Source organism: Narcine bancroftii, chromosome 4 (assembly GCF_036971445.1).
Source record: "Narcine bancroftii isolate sNarBan1 chromosome 4, sNarBan1.hap1, whole genome shotgun sequence".
NCBI classification, from domain to species: Eukaryota; Metazoa; Chordata; class Chondrichthyes; order Torpediniformes; family Narcinidae; genus Narcine; species Narcine bancroftii.
In genome coordinates, this window is record NC_091472.1 from 182,854,868 (window position 1) to 182,877,202 (window position 22,335).

The 22,335-nt window shown below is 40.4% G+C and overlaps 2 protein-coding genes and 1 long non-coding RNA gene across 4 annotated transcripts in view; 2 read left to right on the forward strand and 1 right to left on the reverse strand.

Moving 5' to 3' along the window:
* LOC138761299 (uncharacterized) overlaps nt 1-22,335 on the forward strand; it is a 217,453-nt gene that overhangs the window by 42,915 nt on the left and 152,203 nt on the right. The window lies entirely within an intron of this gene.
* Nucleotides 633-21,105, reverse strand: LOC138761297 (RBPJ-interacting and tubulin-associated protein 1-like). Of its 2 annotated transcripts, XM_069933196.1 has the most exons (4): nt 20,987-21,105; nt 15,501-15,648; nt 15,051-15,405; nt 633-3,133 (listed from the first exon to the last, which is right to left on the reverse strand). In XM_069933196.1, the coding sequence occupies exons 3-4, from the start codon at nt 15,341-15,343 to the stop codon at nt 2,566-2,568; spliced, it is 861 nt and encodes a 286-aa protein (XP_069789297.1). In that variant the 5' UTR covers nt 15,344-15,405; nt 15,501-15,648; nt 20,987-21,105; the 3' UTR covers nt 633-2,565. The 2 variants fall into 2 exon arrangements, with proteins under 2 accessions (XP_069789297.1, XP_069789296.1); XM_069933195.1 differs by lacking the exon at nt 15,501-15,648.
* The window catches only part of ddx54 (DEAD (Asp-Glu-Ala-Asp) box polypeptide 54), a 53,283-nt gene continuing 52,189 nt past the window's right edge, over nt 21,242-22,335 (forward strand). The window contains exon 1 of the mRNA XM_069933182.1: nt 21,242-21,569. Within this exon, the coding sequence (XP_069789283.1) occupies nt 21,420-21,569 (150 nt within the window). The 5' untranslated portion in view covers nt 21,242-21,419. The remainder of the gene's footprint in view (nt 21,570-22,335) is intronic.

Consider the following 22,335-nt stretch of genomic DNA (forward strand, 5'->3'; position numbering starts at 1 on the left):
CTATATTTTTCTTCTACATAGCTGCTTTTTAATTACCCACTGACATGATGGGGAAAAAAAACAATCATATTTTACCATTCTAATAATATTGTCAAATTTTTAAAACTATATTATTTTAAATTTGTAAATCTGAAAGGATTTGTATAACCTCTGGGATATAAAATGATGTAAAAGACCTGGGCTTAAGTGAGGCTTTAGCAGGAAGTCCATTTCACGCTGTGCAAATATGCTTTGCTCCCAAGTCTAGTTTTTATTTATTTTTTTGTTAATTTGTTCACCAATCCAGTGAACAATGACCCCAGTCTCAGTGATTTTCCCACCTTCATGCCAAGCCTTGATGAGGTATCCACAACAGCTCGGGGCACAGCTTGGATTTCTCAGCCAGAGCATAATCCTGTGAACATCAATAGGTTTCAAGGGAATTGAGAGATGCAGTTAGCAATGAAAACTGGTGCAAGCCAGCTCTATGATTTTATGAAATGACAGCTGGTATAAGGGGCCAAATGATCTATTCTTGTTTCTAATTTGTTCTTAAAGAGCTAACAAAACATGTTTAGTATAAGCACAGAACCTTATACTAAACAAAACAATAATGAATGTACTTTGCTAAACAAATATTATCTACAAAGTGATTCAATTAATTGGATTTAATAGTTTTCTTGAAATTTATATATTAGTCAACTTTATCAGAAAAATGCAGATTATGTTTCAATAGATGCAAAATATATCATAGATCCATTCTGAAAAGTATAGGAAGGCCACAAACATCAGAATATAACTTAAAAGAAAAGCTACAGTTGCAATTAACTTTCCATTTAGATGTTTCAGTTGTTCCAGACTCCCAAATGCCTTCTAATCAATATTGGCAAGGTCAGCAGATACAATGCACACATGGAGGCCCCACAAACAATACTGCAGTAATTATCAGAGAGAAAAATTACTCACTGATATTATTTGCACAAGCAGAAGGACCTTAGTTTTAATGTCTTTTATAAAATCTCACACCATTGAAAGTACTGGTTTCCTTCAGTACTGTTTTTCTTTCTTTGGCTTGGCTTCGCGGACGAAGATTTATGGAGGGGTAATGTCCACGTCAGCTGCAGGCTCGTTTGTGGCTGACAAGTCCGATGCGGGACAGGCAGACACAGTTGCAGCGGTTGCAAGGGAAAATTGGTTGGTTGGGGTTGGGTGTTGGGTTTTTCCTCCTTTGTCTTTTGTCAGTGAGGTGGGCTCTGCGATCTTCTTCAAAGGAGGTTGCTGCCCGCCAAACTGTGAGGCGCCAAGATGCACGGTTTGAGGCGATATCAGCCCACTGGAGGTGGTCAATGTGGCAGGCACCAAGAGATTTCTTTAGGCAGGCCTTGTACCTCTTCTTTGGTGCACCTCTGTCTCGGTGGCCAGTGGAGAGCTCGCTATATAACACGATCTTGGTAATGAAGAATCAACATTACTTACGGTCTCTGATCAGCATTGAGGATTGATACTTTTCCCAGAACCTGATAAAAACAGAACCATAAACTGGCAGACTGCTTTAAACCAAGCAAAAGTGACCTCTTGTCTCTTATTTAGGCCAAACCAATCTAACAGATTATTGTTGGACTGCATTTATCATACAGTGAATTATAACCCAATAGTTATGCTTGTATTTAGCTCTTGCACATTTTCTATCCAGAAGTTGCAGTCTGCAAACAGTCTGAACAGTACACAATGAAGTTCATCATGTGGGCACAACAATTCAAAATGGAGCATGGTGTCTAAGAGGTGTGTCTATTTGACCATCTCCTTACAGGTCAACTTGCCTGGATAGCATGCTAAATGAAGTTTTTCATTATATATTGCATGGCGTGACAATAAACAATTCATTTCTGCTGAAAAAATAACCCTGACAATCTGGACATCTGGGCATCCTCTCCAGTTCAAGCAGAATTGTAAACACCAAAAACAAAATATTTCTTCAGCTCCAGTCAGTTACCATTGGCTCAATATTCATAATGCCACCGCACTTATTAATATGCCTAGTGTCAGATCAAAGAGCTTCTCTGAGCCCAGTGTTGGATATCAAACACAACCACAATCTCTCTTTCTGTACATGCTCAGTAATGCTGTAATTGCTTTCAGTTATGAGTAGGTACTGCTTCACCTATTAACCAAGGTCAAAATTCCTAGGTTTTCCATTGTTTACAAGATATTTCAATTTGTTTTGGATTCCAAGTGTATATCAGGATTCCAGGTACTGTATATCCCACTTTTTGAATACGCACTTTACGCAAATGTGCTTTTACGAAGAAATCTGTGTTTGCTATCTGAAAGAACCGTGAATGGGTTTTTACTTTTACAAAAATAGCCTTTAATAATAGTGAATGGGTCTTTGCCTTATGCCATTTCAACTTACGAAAGGTTTCATAGGAACGCTCTACTTTCGTAAAGCAGCGTATACATGTGATCACGTGCAATATTTTCTTCGTTTTTAGGAATCCAAAAATATATTTCCTTTCCTGCTCCAAAATGTCTTCCAAACATCTGTTCTCTTTTTTTTTTGCCATAATTTCCAAAAGCAAAACAGCCTCAGTATTTCCAAGGTGGATTCAATTTGACAGAACTTCTTGTCTTGAGTCGATTGGCTGTGACAGAACCTGAAAGACTACCTGATCTTGGTTTATAGCAATTCTTTGAATCGGAAAGTCCAGTAGTAGCAGAAATTGGTCTACCCCGCAACTGTGTAATATTCCTGGGATCATTCTGTGTTGAATCTCCCTTCACCATCTCTTTTATGGAAATGTGCATCCTAGTCAAAGACTGTGATCTTCTTCGAATTGGGGTGTCATTAGGGGAGGCATTATTACTATCTGGCCTTTTCCAGTAATCGGTTTTCCCTTTATATTCGGTAATGAAGTTAAAAGATTCTCTGGTACTGGGATAAAGCGATTTCATTGGATTTTGTCCAGCAGACATTAACTGGTTACTGCTAGAACGAAATGCATTTGAGCTAATTTTGTGCAGTGAAGGAATCCACAGGAGTGGACACATTTTCATTTTGTCATGCTCTGCAGTCCACGGTGACTCCAAGCCTGCATCATCTTGCCTTGGACCAAAAAGAGACTCATCACAGTAGCTGGGTTTACAGCATTTTAATCTTAGTTAAAGAAAGAAATAAAAATAATTAATATATTAAATACAACAAAGATTTATTAAATGCACCCCATCATGTCACTTATTATTGTAACTTTCCAATTGATTATGCATCATTTAACTTATTTCTTTAAGTTTCACTTTCTAATGAAATAAAATGCTCTACAAAATTGCTTCTTCAGGTCATGTTAATATTTTCTAGGACCATTAACAACACAAAGCCTGCATTAATGAACTACATAATGTAGCAAGAGTACTCAATATCACTGCCCTCAAGGTATTATAGTCTATTTCTACGATATGAAAGTCATTTTAATTGTAAATCTAATTCACCATAGTTTCATTTGTGTAATTACCATGATTCACAGCTCATACACACAGGCAACTGTTCAACTATGACAGCCACATCTCACAATTACATTGCACATCACCCTTGAACAGAACATCGATGTTGACAGGTGGCAACAGTATATCAAGATTAATGAATGGAGTCATATTTAAACCAAATGTTGCATAAATCACTACAACATTTGTCAAAACTGCTAATTTTTTTTAAATATAAAGATTACTTTTAAATCTAAAGAATAGTTGATAAATTTGTTTCAAATGATTTGGCTGTTTTCCCATTACCTATGCTTTTATCCTATAATATACTGTATAGGGAGTATCCACATATGATCAGAAAATAGGTGTTTCTATTAATCCATGCTAGTTGAGAGTTTTCCAGGCAGTACATTAAATTCCTGCTATGCAAGTCAGCCCTCAGATTTAATATTTCTTGTCAGAGTACATACAACCCTGAGATTCTGTTTCTTGTGGGCGAGGCCAAATGACCACTTATTGGTAGTGCAATTAAATTAAAGTGGCCCTCCCTGGGATATTCATTGGCTGCTGCAGCAGAGGAATGATATCACAATAAGCCAATGCTTAATACTACTTCAAGTCAAAATATGCTTTTTAAAAGGAAAAGGGTGTCGTATGTGGAGGAAACATGATCTCCCTGTCTGGAATGTATATTGCAGGTGGTCACCTGTCCTCCCTATCTGAAACTTATTTGGAAGTCACCAGTCAATCAAGATTGGACTCCGTCCACCCATTAGTGCACACCTTGCCATTGGCTAATTTAAATAACCTAGGGTTATTAATGGCTAGAAGCACAGATTAGCACTGTATCTAGTACCAACTCACAGCACATTCTTTCTCTCTGTCTTGTGGCCCAAGCCCCTGACAATGCTCCATGCCAGGTCACTACTGTGGACATCACTGGAAATGTCATGGGTAAGGCAAGCACTACACTTAAGGTGAGTTGTAGTATTGCGATAAATCAAAACTTGCAGAGAGCTGCACCCCCATTAGTACAGGTAACCGAGTGTGTGTGTATGAGTTCCTGTTTGTAGTGTGTGTACTCAAGTGTGAGTGTGTTGAGTATATAGGTTCACTATTGTTGGAATCCAACCTAGGTCCGAAGTGAATGTCTATATCGTTGAATACTATTTCGATCAATTGAAATAGTATTCAAGTACTGTTTGATGTTCTCCCCTGTTGGTCTCCTGTGTGTTAATTAAAGTTGCGTGTGTTTGTAACATTTGTGTCCAGACTTCTCTCTCTGAACCTGATACACAAAAAAGGGTTCAGAATTTGTTGATATTTTGAGCAATGGTTGAATATACAAAGGAAAAAAAAAACTAAAGACACTGGAAGCTTCAGTACAATAAATAGAAAGGAGGAAATAAATCTTCCATTGACATTATGTGGGGGGAGGTGTAGACAGTTCCGAAAGTTGTGGTCAGAATTAAATTCTATGCATTAGTAACTTCATACAAGTTGTCAAGGTGAAAGATCATTTTCAAATAGCATAACAGATAAACTGCATTAATTACCTTATGTACTGCTTAGCTCACTACAACCCTATAATTAACCAAATCCTGCTTGACCTCACCATCACGCATTTAATACTCTGGTAAGGCTCATACCCAAATTTCCTGTTCACAGACACAGCCAGCGATGCAACCATAACAAGCACATTATTCCAAAATTGAATGACCCCCATTTTCTTTTTTAAAGATGTGCATAACAGGAAGCAGGCAGTAAAGAACTAGAAGAACAAGCCGTCCTTAAAGGCAAAAATGGCCATCATGGGAATGGATAATTACAAGAGTGATCAGTTTATTTTTGTGTCCACTTCAGCATAATAAATGCTTGTGATTTTTAATTTTGCATTTGTTACTCAGAGGACAATTAATGTTGAAAAATAAGGGAAATGGGATTTTTTATGAAAGGGGTATTGTGGTTGAGGTCACCGGTTCTGTACACAAATTATTCACACAGCCAGAAGGCTGCAAAAAGTACTGTGTTGACATGAAATGCAGCTTCCTCTTTCTGCTACTCCATTTCCTCTTGAGTTTTTCATCTGATGGGTACCAGCCAACAGTCCAACACACCTTGAACAAAATCCTGAAATCAGTTTAAGTAGCATCTATACTTTTATTTGAAACATTAATTCTATTTCTCAATCTACAATTAACACCTCACCCGAGTAGTTCCAGAATATTCTGCTTTTAGTTCGGATATCTAGAATTTATTCTACTTTATCTTAGGGCCACACATCAGCCAATGAGCTGAAGCATTGTTTGAAGAATGCCATTGATAGGTTGGTGACGTATCTTTACCTTTGCTACATAAAGACACTGTTTGACCTGATAAATTTCTCCAGCATTTGTGTGTTTTCTCACTTAACCACGGTGTCAGCAGAATCCTGTTTTACCATTGATATGTTCTATTTGCCTACTTTGTTTATGAGTTCTGGATTAGAGTCATCTCGAGTCACTGAATAGCCCCTATAACTAGTCGTCTTGTTTGAGCTCCCATGGTAGGTAGTTTAACAGCAACAGATGCTATTGCTTCGATAACAGGCATTCACTGCCAATAATGCCAAAGACCTGAAAAGGAACAAGTGTCTTGTCAATGACATCAATAGACAATGAACAATAGGGGCTGGAGTAGGCCATTGGCCCATGGCGCCAGCACCGCCATACATTTAGATCATGGCTGATCTTCCACTATCAGTACCCTGTCCCTACCTTCTCCCCATAACCCTTAATTCTCCTGTCCACAAGAACCTTATCGAATTCCCTCTTGAACTTATCCAGAGAACCTGCCCCTACCACCCTCTGCGGCAAAGCATTCCACAGACCAACAAATTGGGTTACAAATTTCTTTTCCTCTCTGTCCTAAAGGGCCTTCCCTGTAATCTTAATCTGTAGGCCTCTAGTCCTAGTCTCCCCCAACATCGGGAACATGTAATCAGTTTCTATGTTGCCCAATCCCTTAATAATCTTATATCTTTGGCTTGGCTTCGCGGACGAAGATTTATGGAGGGGGTAAAAAGTCCACGTCAGCTGCAGGCTCGTTTGTGGCTGACCAGTCCGATGCGGGACAGGCAGACACGATTGCAGCGGTTGCAAGGGAAAATTGGTTGGTTGGGGTTGGGTGTTGGGTTTTTCCTCCTTTGCCTTTTGTCAGTGAGGTGGGCTCTGCGGTCTTCTTCAAAGGAGGCTGCTGCCCGCCAAACTGTGAGGCGCCAAGATGCACGGTTTGAGGCGTTATCAGCCCACTGGCGGTGGTCAATGTGGCAGGCACCAAGAGATTTCTTTAGGCAGTCCTTGTACCTTTTCTTTGGTGCACCTCTGTCACGGTGGCCAGTGGAGAGCTCGCCATATAATACGATCTTGGGAAGGCGATGGTCCTCCATTCTGGAGACGTGACCCATCCAGCGCAGCTGGATCTTCAGCAGCGTGGACTCGATGCTGTCGACCTCTGCCATCTCGAGTACCTCGACGTTAGGGGTGTGAGCGCTCCAATGGATGTTGAGGATGGAGCGGAGACAACGCTGGTGGAAGCGTTCTAGGAGCCGTAGGTGGTGCCGGTAGAGGACCCATGATTCGGAGCCGAACAGGAGTGTGGGTATGACAACGGCTCTGTATACGCTTATCTTTGTGAGGTTTTTCAGTTGGTTGTTTTTCCAGACTCTTTTGTGTAGTCTTCCAAAGGCGCTATTTGCCTTGGCGAGTCTGTTGTCTATCTCATTGTCGATCCTTGCATCTGATGAAATGGTGCAGCCGAGATAGGTAAACTGGTTGACCGTTTTGAGTTTTGTGTGCCCGATGGAGATGTGGGGGGGCTGGTAGTCATGGTGGGGAGCTGGCTGATGGAGGACCTCAGTTTTCTTCAGGCTGACTTCCAGGCCAAACATTTTGGCAGTTTCCGCAAAGCAGGACGTCAAGCGCTGAAGAGCTGGCTCTGAATGGGCAACTAAAGCGGCATCATCTGCAAAGAGTAGTTCACGGACAAGTTTCTCTTGTGTCTTGGTGTGAGCTTGCAGGCGCCTCAGATTGAAGAGACTGCCATCCGTGCGGTACCGGATGTAAACAGCGTCTTCATTGTTGGGGTCTTTCATGGCTTGGTTCAGCATCATGCTGAAGAAGATTGAAAAGAGGGTTGGTGCGAGAACACAGCCTTGCTTCACGCCATTGTTAATGGAGAAGGGTTCAGAGAGCTCATTGCTGTATCTGACCCGACCTTGTTGGTTTTCGTGCAGTTGGATAATCATGTTGAGGAACTTTGGGGGACATCCGATGCGCTCTAGTATTTGCCAAAGCCCTTTCCTGCTCACGGTGTCGAAGGCTTTGGTGAGGTCAACAAAGGTGATGTAGAGTCCTTTGTTTTGTTCTCTGCACTTTTCTTGGAGCTGTCTGAGGGCAAAGACCATGTCAGTGGTTCCTCTGTTTGCGCGAAAGCCGCACTGTGATTCTGGGAGAATATTCTCGGCGACACTAGGTATTATTCTATTTAGTAGAATCCTAGCGAAGATTTTGCCTGCAATGGAGAGCAACGTGATTCCCCTGTAGTTTGAGCAGTCTGATTTCTCGCCTTTGTTTTTGTACAGGGTGATGATGGTGGCATCACGAAGATCCTGAGGCAGTTTACCTTGGTCCCAACAAAGCTTGAAAAACTCATGCAGTTTGGCATGCAGAGTTTTGCCGCCAGCCTTCCAGACTTCTGGGGGGATTCCATCCATACCTGCTGCTTTGCCACTTTTCAGTTGTTCGATTGCCTTATATGTCTCATCCAGGGTGGGAACCTCATCCAGCTCTAGCCTTAGGGGCTGTTGAGGGAGCTGGAGCAGGGCGGAATCTTGGACTGAGCGGTTGGTACTGAAAAGAGATTGGAAGTGTTCTGACCATCGGTTGAGGATGGAGATCTTGTCGCTGAGGAGGACTTTGCCGTCTGAGCTGCGCAGCGGGCTTTGGACTTGGGGTGAGGGGCCGTACACAGCCTTTAGAGCCTCGTAGAAACCCCTGAAGTCGCCAATGTCCGCGCTGAGCTGTGTTCGTTTGGCGAGGCGCAATCTAAGGTAAAGGAAAACACCGACAGGAGGGGGGCTAAGCTGAGGAGCAGGCAACCACGGCGCAACCAGTTGAGGGACACCTGACACCAGGGCTCTCAGCTGGAAGATGAGGAAAGAGGCAGGAGAGGGAGTGAAGTACCAGGTGAGAAAGAAAGTCGACGGGGTGAACGGCAAGAGGAGCAGCAGCAGGAGGCTTGACACGTGAGCAGCTCAGGAGAGGACCAACAGCAAAAGGCTAAGCAAGAAGAGACCCGACAAAGTGAGACAAGCAACTCATCAGAAAAATCAGAAGAGACACAGATACAAAGAAGAAAAGAAGAAGACACAAACACAGGTACAGACACAGAAGAAGAGGAAGTAGAAGACCAAGATCTTCACAGAGAAATAGAAGGTAAAACAGATGGACAGAACATAGATAAAGGATTTTTTTGAAGAACAAATGAGAGCATTAAAAGAATGGTTGTCATTAGAATTTAGTGCAATTAAAAGAAAAATGAAAAGAACAGAAGATAAAATGCAAAGATTTGAACTTGTCATGACAGAAATAGGGAAAAGAGTAGAAAATGTGGAAGAACGAGAAACGGCTGTAGAAATGGAAGTAAACAACTAGAGAGGAAAATTGGAAGAAAGTGATAAAAAAATTAAAGAGACACAAGAGTTGTTAGCTCAGAAAATTGATATGTTGGAAAATTATAGTAGGCGAAACAACATAAAAATAGTGGGCCTGAAGGAGGGTGAAGAAGGCACAGACATGAAGGAATTTATAAAAGGATGGATCCCGAAGGTCGAACGACAGAAATGCAGGAAGAAATGGAAACAGAAAGGGCACACAGAGCATAACGACAGAAATGCAGGAAGAAATGGAAATAGAAAGGGCACACAGAGCATTAGCTCCAAAACCACAGGCACATCAAAAATCAAGATCCACCTTAGTAAAATTTTTGAGATATATGACAAGAGAAAATATACTGGAGCGGGTAAAGAGAAAATATACTGGAGCAGGCAAGGAATAAAATTAGAGAAGATGATAAACCATTGGAATACAAGGGTCAAAAAATATTTTTTTTACACAGATATAAGTTTTGAACTCTTAAAGAAGAGGAAAGAGTTTAATACCGCAAAATCAATCATATGGAAAAAAGGCTATAAATTCATGTTAAAACATCCAGCTGTGCTTAAAATATTTATCCCCAGGGAGCAAAACAGACCGTTCTTGGATCCGGAGGAAGTACAAGAATTTGCAGAACGCTTGCAGGACAGAAGGAGAGATGAAGAGATGTAATAAGAATGAAGAACGGCGATAAAGTATATATAAAGATGTAAAAACAATGTATATGTAAAGAACTAAAGAAGGGAAAGAGAAGGGAAGGAAGGAAGTAAGGAAGGGAAAAAGGGAGAACTTTGTTATATGTTTTTAAAAAAAGTGTTTTATGGGGGGGTGGGGAGAGAATACCTGTCACTGCGAAATCAGTTGACGTTTGCGAGCAGGATCGCAATCCAAATGGAAAGGGGAGTTGTGGTTGCGCGGCAAGGGATAAGGGGCAACTCGGGGGGTGAGAGGTATTTGGGGTTAAGGTAATATTGGATGTGGGAGTTGTTGGAGTATTTTATGTTTTAAATGTTTTAAATACATTAAGTTTAAAAAGGGAAAAGTGAGAGTTGAAAATGGGGAAAAGGGGGATGGGGGTGGTGAGGAAGTGAAAATGAGGTGTAAACAGGATATGAGATGGCCACATTGAACTATATGACTATAAACATTAATGGAATACATAACCAAATTAAAAGGAAGAGGCTATTAAATTTACTGAAAAAAAGAAAAAATAGATATAGCATTTGTGCAGGAAACGCATCTAACTGAAGTGGAACATAACAAATAAAAGAGACACGTAGCGGCAGCATCATATAATTCAAAAGCTAGAGGTGTAGCCATATTAATTAATACAAATGTACCAATCAAATCAAGGAAATAATAGATCCAGCAGGGATGTATATAATGATAAAGTGTCAGATATATTCAGAATTTTGGAATTTGCTCAATATATATGCACCTAATGAGGAGGATCAAAAGTTTATGCAGGATATCTTTTTGAAGATTGTAGATACACAAGGAAATATATTGATAGGAGGGGATTTTAACCTTAATTTGGATCCAATGTTGGATAAAACTGGTCAAAAGACAAGTAAAAAGAATTAAGTGGCCAAATTTATGGTTAAATCAATGCAGGAAATGAAACTTATGGATATATGGAGGAGGCAGCACCCAAGAGAGAAGGAATACTCATATTATTCAAGTAGGCATAAAACATACTCAAGAATTGATATGTTTTTGTTGTCAGCCGATATTCAAGGGAGAGTTAGGAAAAGTGAGTATAAAGCTAGACTACTATCTGATCATTGACCCCTGTTATTAGCAATAGAACTGGAGGACATCCCACCAAGAACATATAGATGGAGGTTAAACCCCATGCTACTTAAAAGGCAGGAATTTAGAGAGTGTATTGAACGCCAAATTAAAACATATTTTGAAATAAAAACGGAAGCAGTGAAAGACAAATTTATATTATGGGACGCAATGAAAGCCTTCATTAGAGGACAGATAATAAGTTATGTAACAAAGATGAAGGACTACAATTGGGAAATAGAGCAGTTGGAAAGGGAGATAGAAAGTACGGAAAAGGAACTAGTGAAAAGGGATGATATAATGAAAAGGAGAGAATTGGCAGACAAAAACATAAAATACGAAACATTACAAACGTACAAAGTGGAGAAGAACAAAATGAAAATAAAGCAAAAGTTTAACAAACTGGGAGAAAAACCACATAAAATATTAGCCTGGCAACTTATAGCAGAACAAGCTAAAAGAAATGTATTGGTATCATGGAAAAAGAACAAACAAATTACATATAACCCAATAGAAATTAATGAGAATTTTAAGGAATTTTATGAACAATTATACCAAACTGAGAACGAAGGGAAAAATGATAACAGAAGAGATTTTAGCTAAAATTGAACTGTCGAAATTGCAAGAAGAGAAACAAAACAAACTGATAAAACCATTTGAAATCGAGGAAGTACAGGATATATTAAAAAAGCTGCCGAACAATAAAACACCTGGAGAGGATGGATTCCCAATAGAATTCTATAAAACATTTAAAGAGTTATTAATTCCTCCTCTCCTGGAAGTAATGAACCAGATTGAAGAAACACAAAACTTGCCAGATTCATGTAAGACAGCAATAATTACAGTAATACCAAAGACGGGGAAGGATCCATTAACACCAGCATCATATAGACCAATATCTCTACTTTATTCAGATTATAAGATAATAGTGAAATTATTAGCATACAGATTGGCCTATTGTGTACCAAAAATAGTAAAACAAGATCAAACTGGATTTATTAAGAAAAGACGAACAGTGGATAATGTCTGTAAACTTATTAATCTAATTCATGCAGTTCAAGGAAATAAGAAGCCAACAGTGGCTGTTACTTTAGATGCAGAAAAAGCCTTTGACAGAGTAGACTGGAATTATTTATTTAAAGTATTACAGAGGTTCAATCTACCAGAAAAATATATTAATTGGATTAAAGCATTATATAATGGACCATTGGCAAAGGTAACAGTAAATGGATATGTATCGAACCAATTTAAATTAAGTAGGTCAACTAGATAGGGATGTCCATTATTCCCCCTCATTGTTCGCTTTAACAATAGAACCATTGGCAGAACTGATAAGAGGAGAAAATAAAATAAAAGGGATTAAAAATAAAGGAGAGTTTATTTGCAGATGACATCATAGTATACTTAACAGAACCAGAAATATCAATAAAAGAATTACATAAGAAATTGAAGGAATATGGAGAAATGTCAGGATACAAGATCACTGCAAATAAAAGTGAAGCGATGCCAATGAGTAATGCAGACTATACAGAATTTTAAAAAGAATCAACATTTAAATGGCAAACACAAGAAATCCGATACCTAGGTATTAGGTTAGATAATAACTTCAGCCACCTGTACAAACTAAATTATCAGCCACTAATAAAGAAATTGCAGGAAGACTTAGAACATTGGAAAGAATTACCGCTAACTTTGATAGGGAGGGTAAATTTCATTAAAATTAATGTCTTCCCAAGGATACAATACTTATTTCATGTGAAAATGTTTTGGGAAGATCTAAATCAGATATTAAATAAAATCACAAAAAATAACATAGCAAAAAATCCAGAGATCTTTCTTCTAAGTAATATAAGAAGGAAGGAATTAGGCCTCAAATTGGATAAAGCACAAAAAAGATTTATTTTGATAGTCTAAGCAGTAGCAAAAAAAAATGTATAATGTCAACTGGGAAAATGGAAGAGAGCCTGAGAATACAGCAATGATACATGGAAATGAATAAATGTATTCCATTGGAAAAAATAACATACAATTTAAAAAATAAAGTCACATTATTTGAATAAATTTGGGAACCATACATGGAACATAAAAGAGAGGTCTTGTTTCGGACCTCCACCCCCTAAAATGATAAGAAGACAAAACTACTTGATCCAGTGTGTAAAAGTAGATGACACAATTTTCTTGTTTATTTTTCATTGTGTGATGACATTGATTAATGGTTTTATTGTATTGTATATGTTGAATATTTATTGGTTTTGGAGGGGGTGGGAAGGGGGAGGGAAGGTAGGGGGAAAAAAAGGGAGAAAATGCCAGTGTGTATATTTAATGAGAAATATTTTGGTTGATATGGTTCACAGCGTGAAAAATAAAAAAATTTATTAAAAAAAAGACCACATGCTTCAAAATCTGGATTTCCATCAATTCCTCCATTACCATTACCATTGGAATTTCTATCAATTTGTTCGATACTGCAGGACCTCTACCCCCTATCTGATTTTTACGGGTATCTTCACTGGTGAAGACGATCTAAAGTTCAACCCGTCAGCCATTTCCTTGCTTCTGTTTATAAGGGCCCAATTTTGGTCCTAACTAATTTTATTTCCCCTTTACATACCTAAAGAAGCTTTTACTATCCCCTTTTATATTATTGCCTAGGTTTTTCTCCCATATAGCTTTCTTAGTTATCTTCTGTTGCTCTTTGAAGGTTTCCTACTCCTCTTTGCTATATTATACTTCCTCTCCTTGGTCTTGATACTGTTCTTGACTTCCTTTGTCAGCCAAGTCGCCTTTTGCTCACCTTAGAACCTTTCTTCCTCTTTGGAATGAACTGGTCCTGAACCTTTTGAAAATTGCCCAGAAATACCTGCCACTTTTGTTCCACTGTTCTCTCAGCCATGGGATCCTATTTTATTTTGTCAAGCTTCTCCTTCATGGCTCCATAATCCCCTTTATTCAACTGTAATACTGATACTTCTGACTTTCTTTCCTTCTCCCTTTCAAATTGCTAATTAAAACCTACCATATAATGGTCACTATTAACTAATGGCTCCCCTATTTCAAGGTCCCTTATTAAATCTGCATAGTTACGCAACACCAAATCCAGAATTGTCTTCCCCCTAGTGGGGTCCATCACAAGCTGCTCTAAGAATGTGTCCCAGAAACATTCTATAAACACATTTTATTGCAGTCCTGCACCAGCTAGATTTTCCCAGTCTACCTGCATGTTGAAATCCCCCATAAACAACTGTATCATTACCATTTTGACATGCCAATCTTAACTCCTGATTTATTCTGCCTCCCATATCTGAGCTACTGTTTGGGGCCTGTATATGTCCTCTTGCCCTTGCAATTTCTCAACTCTATCCAAACAGACTCTAATCCACCTGCTTTTATGTCACTCCTTTCAAGGGGCTGAAAATCATTCTTCACCTACAGAGCCACCCCACCCCCTCTACCCACCTGTCGGTTCTTTTGATAGCACGCATACCCTGGAATATTAATTTCCCAAACCTGGCCCTCCTGCAACCATGTCTCCATTATTCCTATAGCATCATACCTAATATGCAGTTGAGCCTCAAGCTCATCCATTTTATTTCTTATACTCAGTGGGTTCATGTATAATACCTTTAACCTGTTACTCCCCACACGCCTTATCTTGTTATCTTGTTACATCCTGCAGTTTGTACTACTCTTTGTGATTCTGTATTTTTCATGAAATCACTCTAACTCTGGAACTTATTGGTGGTCATTAGATGTCTATGCCCAAACTACTAACCAAGAAAGCACCAACTACCTTTCTTTAACTTGAAGTGGTTTTTGATCTTCAGGAGGCCAACTAGTATTTTAACAAAAGGTGGTATACCTAATCTTTCCTCATCAAACATTTTTTACACTAATCCCTCAATAATCCTTTTTTTATACTGCTCCATTATTCCTATCCAACTCACAATTAATCTCTGCACTTTTGCTCTTGATCTAGAATAACCTCTAAAACAGATAGTACATTGGGTTACAGAAAACATGTGCTTGCCCTTTGCAAGTGAACATTTTTTTAAAAAGTCATTCACACATCATCATCATGGCACATGAATTCAACATCATTTTGCCTAACATTACCTGTACTTGTTCTTTTTTATTGGTGTACCTCCAGACTTGAGAGGGACTGATACCTGGCTGAGATCTCCATTTAGCCTTGTCTGTGGACTTGGAGACCACAATAATGCTGGTTGAGAACCAGCTTGAGAAACCCACGGTGGATCAAAAGCATCCAATGAATTCTGAAGCTTGCTTGAAGGTCCAAATAAGGTTTCATCCACATAGGAGGTCTTTGCACTGACTCTATAATGCCTTTGTCCCTTATTACTTGTACGGCAGGGTTGAATAGCAGTAATTGCTATATCAGTTGACATGACAACAGCTTAAGATTGGTTGTTGCATGCTGGACTGGTCTTTCAGGTCTGATAAAGTCACTCTAAAGACAAGAATATTAAAGGTTTTTTTAAGCACTAAATTTTGCACACCACACACCTAGTACCTTGCAATGCTCTGAAAATTGTTAATACATACTGCAAGTATTTCGATTACAGTTTGGTGCCAGCATCCATGCCAAGATTATCCATTTCAGGAGGGACAAGTCAATAAGAGCTTGAAATACACACTGGATGTATTCAGTAGGTCAGGGAGACATTTTCGGGTCAATGATCTTTCATCAGACCTGGAAATGTAAGAAACCAACCATGTTTCTTTCACTATTCCTTTTCAACTCTATTCATTATCCCATCTGTGTTCAATTATTTCTCACCCCTTTAACTGTGCTCTATTTAATGAACTAACAAAAGGCTAAATTGTGCACACATTTTCTCCTAGTGTATCCTTGCATTACCATTAATGTTTTGCAGTCCCTTGGGGCCAGAGCAGTATACAGCAGCAACAAAGCTCAGGCAGTGGGTCCTGAGGCCCACATCAATGGTCTTAAGACAATTTCTAACTAACTCGGATAATCAGGAATATTTGCAAGCAATGAAAAGAAATTCAATTAAAACAAAATTAAAACCTCCTTTAACTGCTATAAAAATTAATAACATTAATTAAAAGAAAAAACATAACCTTTTCCATCCTGAGTTGCCAATCCCATTTAAATGAATGCCAGGCAGAGCTGACATTAAGTCATGGGACTAAATATAATACATTTTTGGTCCTAAGTCTTAATATGACTGCATTGGATGCACCCAGTATTTGACATTTTGATCTACATGCCTTAGCATCCAGCTGAAGAGAAGCATGATCTAAGGCCTACACATCTTAAATGAATGAAAAATTGCAATAAAATGTAATTTAGAAAGGAATATCTTGCTTTAAAAAAATAAGATGGCAAACAATATAATCTTAATGCGTCGAAATAATTGGGCAAGTTGAACTTTCCCTCTATCTAGTAGTGATGCGTGCAGTTGCAGGCCTGACTGTGACAAGTAGCTTTATGGAAATAGTGAAAACCAAACAATATACATATAAATATAACATACAATTGATGTGGAGGAAGACCATGTATTTTCTTAAAAACTAACTCTGAAGACTCACTTCAGTTTTCTTTTTTAAAATTTTATTAAATTTAGACATGCCTCACAGTAAAAGGCCCTTTTCGCCCACAGGTCCACGCTGCCAAATTACACCAATGGCCCTAAAACCCCAAGTACATTTTTAAAGGGTGAGACGAAACCGGAGCCCCAGGGAGAGCGTACAAACTCCTTAAAGTGTGGGATTCAAACCCCTATCCTGATAGCTGGCGTTGTAACAGCGTCATGCTAACTGCAACACCATCCTCGACATGACAACATAAAAATAATGTAGTATTATTTCTATCAAAAATTAGAGTCATTGTTCCTCTAAAATGTAATTGCAATTGGAAAATTATTTAATATTATTTATAATTTTCATCAGTGGGTATTTTCTCTGACAAAAGCTATCAATAACATTGCTCATGTTATTTTCAACCTAACCCAAACCTAAAACAACTTGGGTTTTTTGAGCACATGGAAAATGGCCAACAAAACAGCAGTATTAATAATTATCATAGCTTTTATCATTTATAAAGGGCATCTTTTTTGCAAAAAAAGTTAAGATCATTTTAAGTATTTGGCTGTACATTTTTAAAAATAAGAAATTTAGGTGCCTATACATGAAGGTTGGAATTCTGCATAAACAGCTAATGTATTAAAGAAGATAGACACAAAAGCTTCAGGGGCTGGAATCTTGAGCAAACAAAGGATTGCTGGAGGAACTCAGCATCCAGTTAGACAGCATCCATGAAAATAAATTGCCAGTCAACACCAAATGTGAACTCTTCAAGTCAAAATCACATTTAGAAAAATGAGGAAAGCTGAGAGAGGGTCCCAGAAGTGATAAGAGTAAGGACGGACGGTGTGAGAAGTCAAGAGACAGGTAGAGGGAGAAACCATGGGGGTGGGGGGGAAGAAAAGCTAGTGGAGAAAAATATATAAGAGTACATAAAGAAGTGATAGGAACATAGGAAGTAGGAACAGGAGTAGGCCAAAAATGGCCTATCGAGCCTGCTCTGCCATTCAATACGATCATGGCTGATCTAATTTATGACCTACCTGCCTTCTCCCCATATCCCCCAATTCCTCTATCATGTAAAAATTTATCTAACTGAATTTTAAATATGCTTAATGAGGCAGCCTCAGCCACTTCCCTGATTAGAGAATTCCAAACATTCACTACTCTCTGGGAAAAACTATTTTTCCTCATCTCTGACCTAAATCTACTCCCCCAAATCTTGAAACTGTGTCCTCTCGTTTTAGTTTCCCCAGCCAGCTCAAAAAACCTTCCTACATCTATCCTATCCATACCCTTCATAATCCTATATGTTTCTATAAGATCTCCTCTCATTCTTCTGAACTCGAGTGAACACAATCCTAGATGATTTAATCTTTCATCATAAGTCAACCCCTTCATCCCAGGGATCAACCTAGTAAACCTCCTCTGGACCGTCTCCAAAGCCAGTATATCCTTCCTCAAATATAGAGACCAGAACTGGACACAGTACTCCAGGTGCGGTCTCACCAGTACCTTATACAGTTGCAACATTACCTCCCAACTCCTGAATTCAATTCCTCTAGCGATGAAGGCCAACATTCCATTTGCCTTCTTAATCTTAATAACCTACTGCACCTCCAACCTAACTTTTTGCGATTCATGCACAAGCACTCCCAAGTCCCTCTGCACAACAGCATGCTGTAGTTTTTCACCCTTTTCAGATTGGGTATGGACTACCCAAAATTAGAGAAATTAATGTTCATGTGTTAGGGTTAAGGCTGTCAAGGTGGAACATGAAATCCATGATTCAATTACAAGGTGGGGTGTTAAGGCCCAGGCCTTGGAGTTTGCTGATCAGTTTTGAAGGGATGATGGTGTGTTGGTCAGTCATTGTAATTTGTGACCATCTAACTCTTAGAACCAAAACAGTTTTATTAAATGTACTACAGGAAGTGAACAGGAAAAAAAATACATTTGAAAGATTTTATTCTTCTGTCAATCTATAATTCTGCTTCAGGTATTACCAGGCATTTGGTATCTGATGCAAGCTGTCCTCAAAAGTGGATATTTGACAGCTACATCCAAAATTGAGATAAGAGCCAAATACCAGACATCAAGATGAAAATTCACCATATTAGTTTTCAGTGATATTATTGAAGAAATAATCTTATTAGATAGTCAAAGATTACTTGATTCTTCATTGGCTTCATTAAGCACCTCATAATCCAATAAAACCAATGTGGGAACTGGATGCTCTCCATAGAAGGGGCACACAGTGGCCACAGGGTAGGTCACTTAAGAGGCAGTTTACATATTCCTCAAGGGTAACAATACCACTTCAAATCTTCCTTCTCTATTTTGAGCAATCATGGGCCAGAAATTGAAAGCTACAATTTTTCAGGGAGGTTTTGAGTGCATGATTAAAATTTTTCTTCTGTTCACCTGATTAGCCATTTCCATGAGTGAGTTCAGAATAGAATCCAGAAGTCTTGTGTAGAACTTGGCCTGACCAATTTTGCTGAGTAATTGTAGCTAGGGTCTCAATAATTGTGATTTTGACCTGAAAGAGAACTTTCGTATTGTTTCACTATTTATCATTATTTACAGAAACAACGTGGGAGTAATTTTTTTTCAAGACACCCAAGAGCAGATACTAATGAGAACAATGGGATTACTTTCCTGCTCTTGGAGATAGTGTCATGGGATTTTTTTGAATCTAACGGAGCAGGAAAAAGACTCGTCTTCTGAGTGGTGGGCACAAAAGCAAAACCATAAACTATCCCACTGCAATGACTGCAGTTCAGGCAATATTTATGCAAGGGAATGAAGAGTCAACATTTCAAGTCTTGGAAATGTCAAATATCTATTTCCTTACACTACATGAACTATAGTTTAGCCTTTAATACCATTATACCCTCAGTGCTGGTCAACAAGCTCCCAAACTTGGGCCTCTGCATTCCTCTCTGCAACTGGATCCTTGACTTCCTCATCAGAAGATGAGTCAATATAAATCGGAGAAGTCTCCTCCTCACTGACGATCAACACAGACACAGCTCAAGGATGCGTACTTAGCCCACTGCTTTACTCGCTCTACATCCATGACTGGTAGCCAGACACAATTGTGTAAACTGGAGACATATAGGATACTACAAATCTGAAAATAAAGTGACCAACTCTGAATAAATGGCTTTGCCTCAAAATGGCAACCAATATTCAAGATTTTATTTATTGTCACATAATAAAGGCAGTGGATTTGTTTTCGTCTGCCGTAAGGCAAACAAATTCGCCATCAGCAGATATTTCCTGAAGCGCCTCTAACAATCAGAGAAAGAAAAGCAAAAAGAGTTCTCACAGAGTCACCAAGTGTCTGTGGATTTGCCTCCATTGCTTCCGCAGCCCCCACTGCCACATAGAGCCCAGTCCAAGCCATCAGCACCGTGAGCTCAAGACCTGAACTCCATCACAATCAGGAACCTTTCAGTGCCCTCGTCAACCTCACGCATCCAGTTCCAATACCTGGTACCCCTTCAGCCAGACTTAAGTCAATCTTCCACAGTCCGCAACCCAACATGAATCCCTCAATCAGTCACCAGCAGCCCACAGCCTGCATGGGTTCATCTCGAGTCACCAAAACCTGCCGCCTGAGTGTTTCTTCAACTGCAGAACCCCTCAATGGGGTCTCCTCTGCTTCTCCTTCACAAGCAGGGGTTGGCCTCCCCATGTCCTGGTGCCCTGCAGACTTCACAATTGCAGAATTTTAAAATAAAACCATTTAGAGGCCATTTAAAGCCTGGACGGAACTGACAGCAGTCAGTTGGACCCTGTGGACCAGGTTGGACCCTGTGGGAGCACTGTTTCACTGCTCCCAGCTCTCTGTGAATTCACGGTGCTCATCATAGCTTGACCTGCCAAGTTCCTCCAGCAAATTTCAGTAAAAACACACAGAAATGCTGGAGGAACTCAGCTGGACTCGCAGTGCCATAGAAGGTAAAGCTATATCACCGATGTTTCAGGCCTAATGATACAAGATACAAGAACAGGAATGCATCAGAATAAAGACTGAAGGATGGGATGGGAGGAATTCCGACCAACAAAAGGATTTGGTAAGAGGAAAAGTGAGAAATTATTTTGTGAAAGAAGACAGAGGGGAGAGAGAGAGGAAAGTCAACAGGGGGAAGAGAAGGGGTGGCTGGCCTTAACAGAAATCGGAGGTCGATGTTAATGCCATCTGGTTGCAGGGTGTCCAGACAGTAGATGAGGTGTTAATTTGGAGGGGTGGTCTCAGTTCATGAGGACGTGGGCAATCATGCCAGCAAGTGGAAAGGACGGGGAATTGAAATATACGGGAGAGGCCGGGGGTGACCACAGCCTGCGCCCAGTCTCTCCGATGCAGATCGGCAGCGCACGCCCCCCTGCAGACGTGCGTGCCTCTCTCCAGCAGACTGCGTTTGCTTCCGTGTCGGAACGCGTCAGGAGTCAATGAACGCTTAGCCTCTCACCCGAGCAAAGGACTGGCGGAACCCGAGGTCGGTGCAACGTCCTGAACGGATCACGGCCCGCCGCACCGGACCGTCCGGCGAACACAGCTTAGCCCCGCCCTCGCCGCTACGTCATCCCGCTGAACGTCAAATCAGGAGTAACCAATCAGGATGAGGGGGTCGCAGCTGATCCGCCACGCCACCGGTACATCATAAATGTATCGTAAATATTTATAGCAGTATGATAAATATTTTGGAAGCAATTAAATAAAAAGCTTCCACAGGACCATCACCTGTATGCAACTTAAAGGTGCATTGTTTATTGCCCCCCCCCATCCCTTGGTAACGTGAGTTCATCCGGTGACCTCTGACGTCGCCGCGGGTCAGGAACATGGCGGCGCCGAGTGGAAGCTGCTGACGGGCGCGTGTTCTGCTGCTTGACTCTCCGAGGAGCATGGCGCAAAAGAAGAAGCGACTCAACCACAGACCCAGGAAGGCACGGATCCGCTCTCAGGGTCAGCGGTGGGACGTGGAGGTCGAGAGCGACGGCGGCGAGTTCGATTTGGTCCCTTCGGTCGAGGGAGACGCACCGAGGTTGAGCGAGGTGGGTTGTCCCAGGGCCGGGGCAACGATGGCCACGGTGTGAGATCGGGACACGTTCATTAAAAGGCCGTTCTCTGGTCGGGCAGCAACGGCCTTTGCAAACAAGCGATCGTTGGGGGGGGGGAGGGGAGAGTGTTGTGAGGATGAGAAGGGGGCAACAGGTAGCTCACCGAGTTGTGGTAAGAGGAGGAAATGAGCGAGAGAATACGCTGGAGATGTTTACCCTTCGAGTGTAAAAGCAGAATGTTGGAAATATCCTTAGATCTGGAGCTCGGGGACCTGGTCTGAAGATTCGGGGGAACAGTTTTAAAACGGAGACGAAGATGAAACTGTTTTTCTCCCTAGAAAGTAGCATATTTGTGAAATTCTCTGCCTATGAAACTTCCATCAAATGTTATTAAGGCACAGATGGATATCTGAATAATAGGGGGAATTAAGGTTTTGAGGAACTGAGTGGAGCGATTCCATGGCTAGATCGACCACAGAAGATCTTCATCCAGACAGCTCAGCCTTCGTTGCTATAGTACCCATGGTCAAGGAGCTCCAAAACCAGGGCCTTTGCAACTGGATCCTTGATTTCCTCATTGGAAGATCAATATGAATTAGAAACAACATCTCCGCACTACAGTCCACACAGGGGCACCTCAAGGATGCGTGCTATTCCCACTCATGACTGTGTGGCCAGGCACAATTCAAATCCCATCTACAAATTTGCCAGTGACACCATGGTTATCAGTTGTTGGGTACAAGCCCACCTTCTGTTGGGC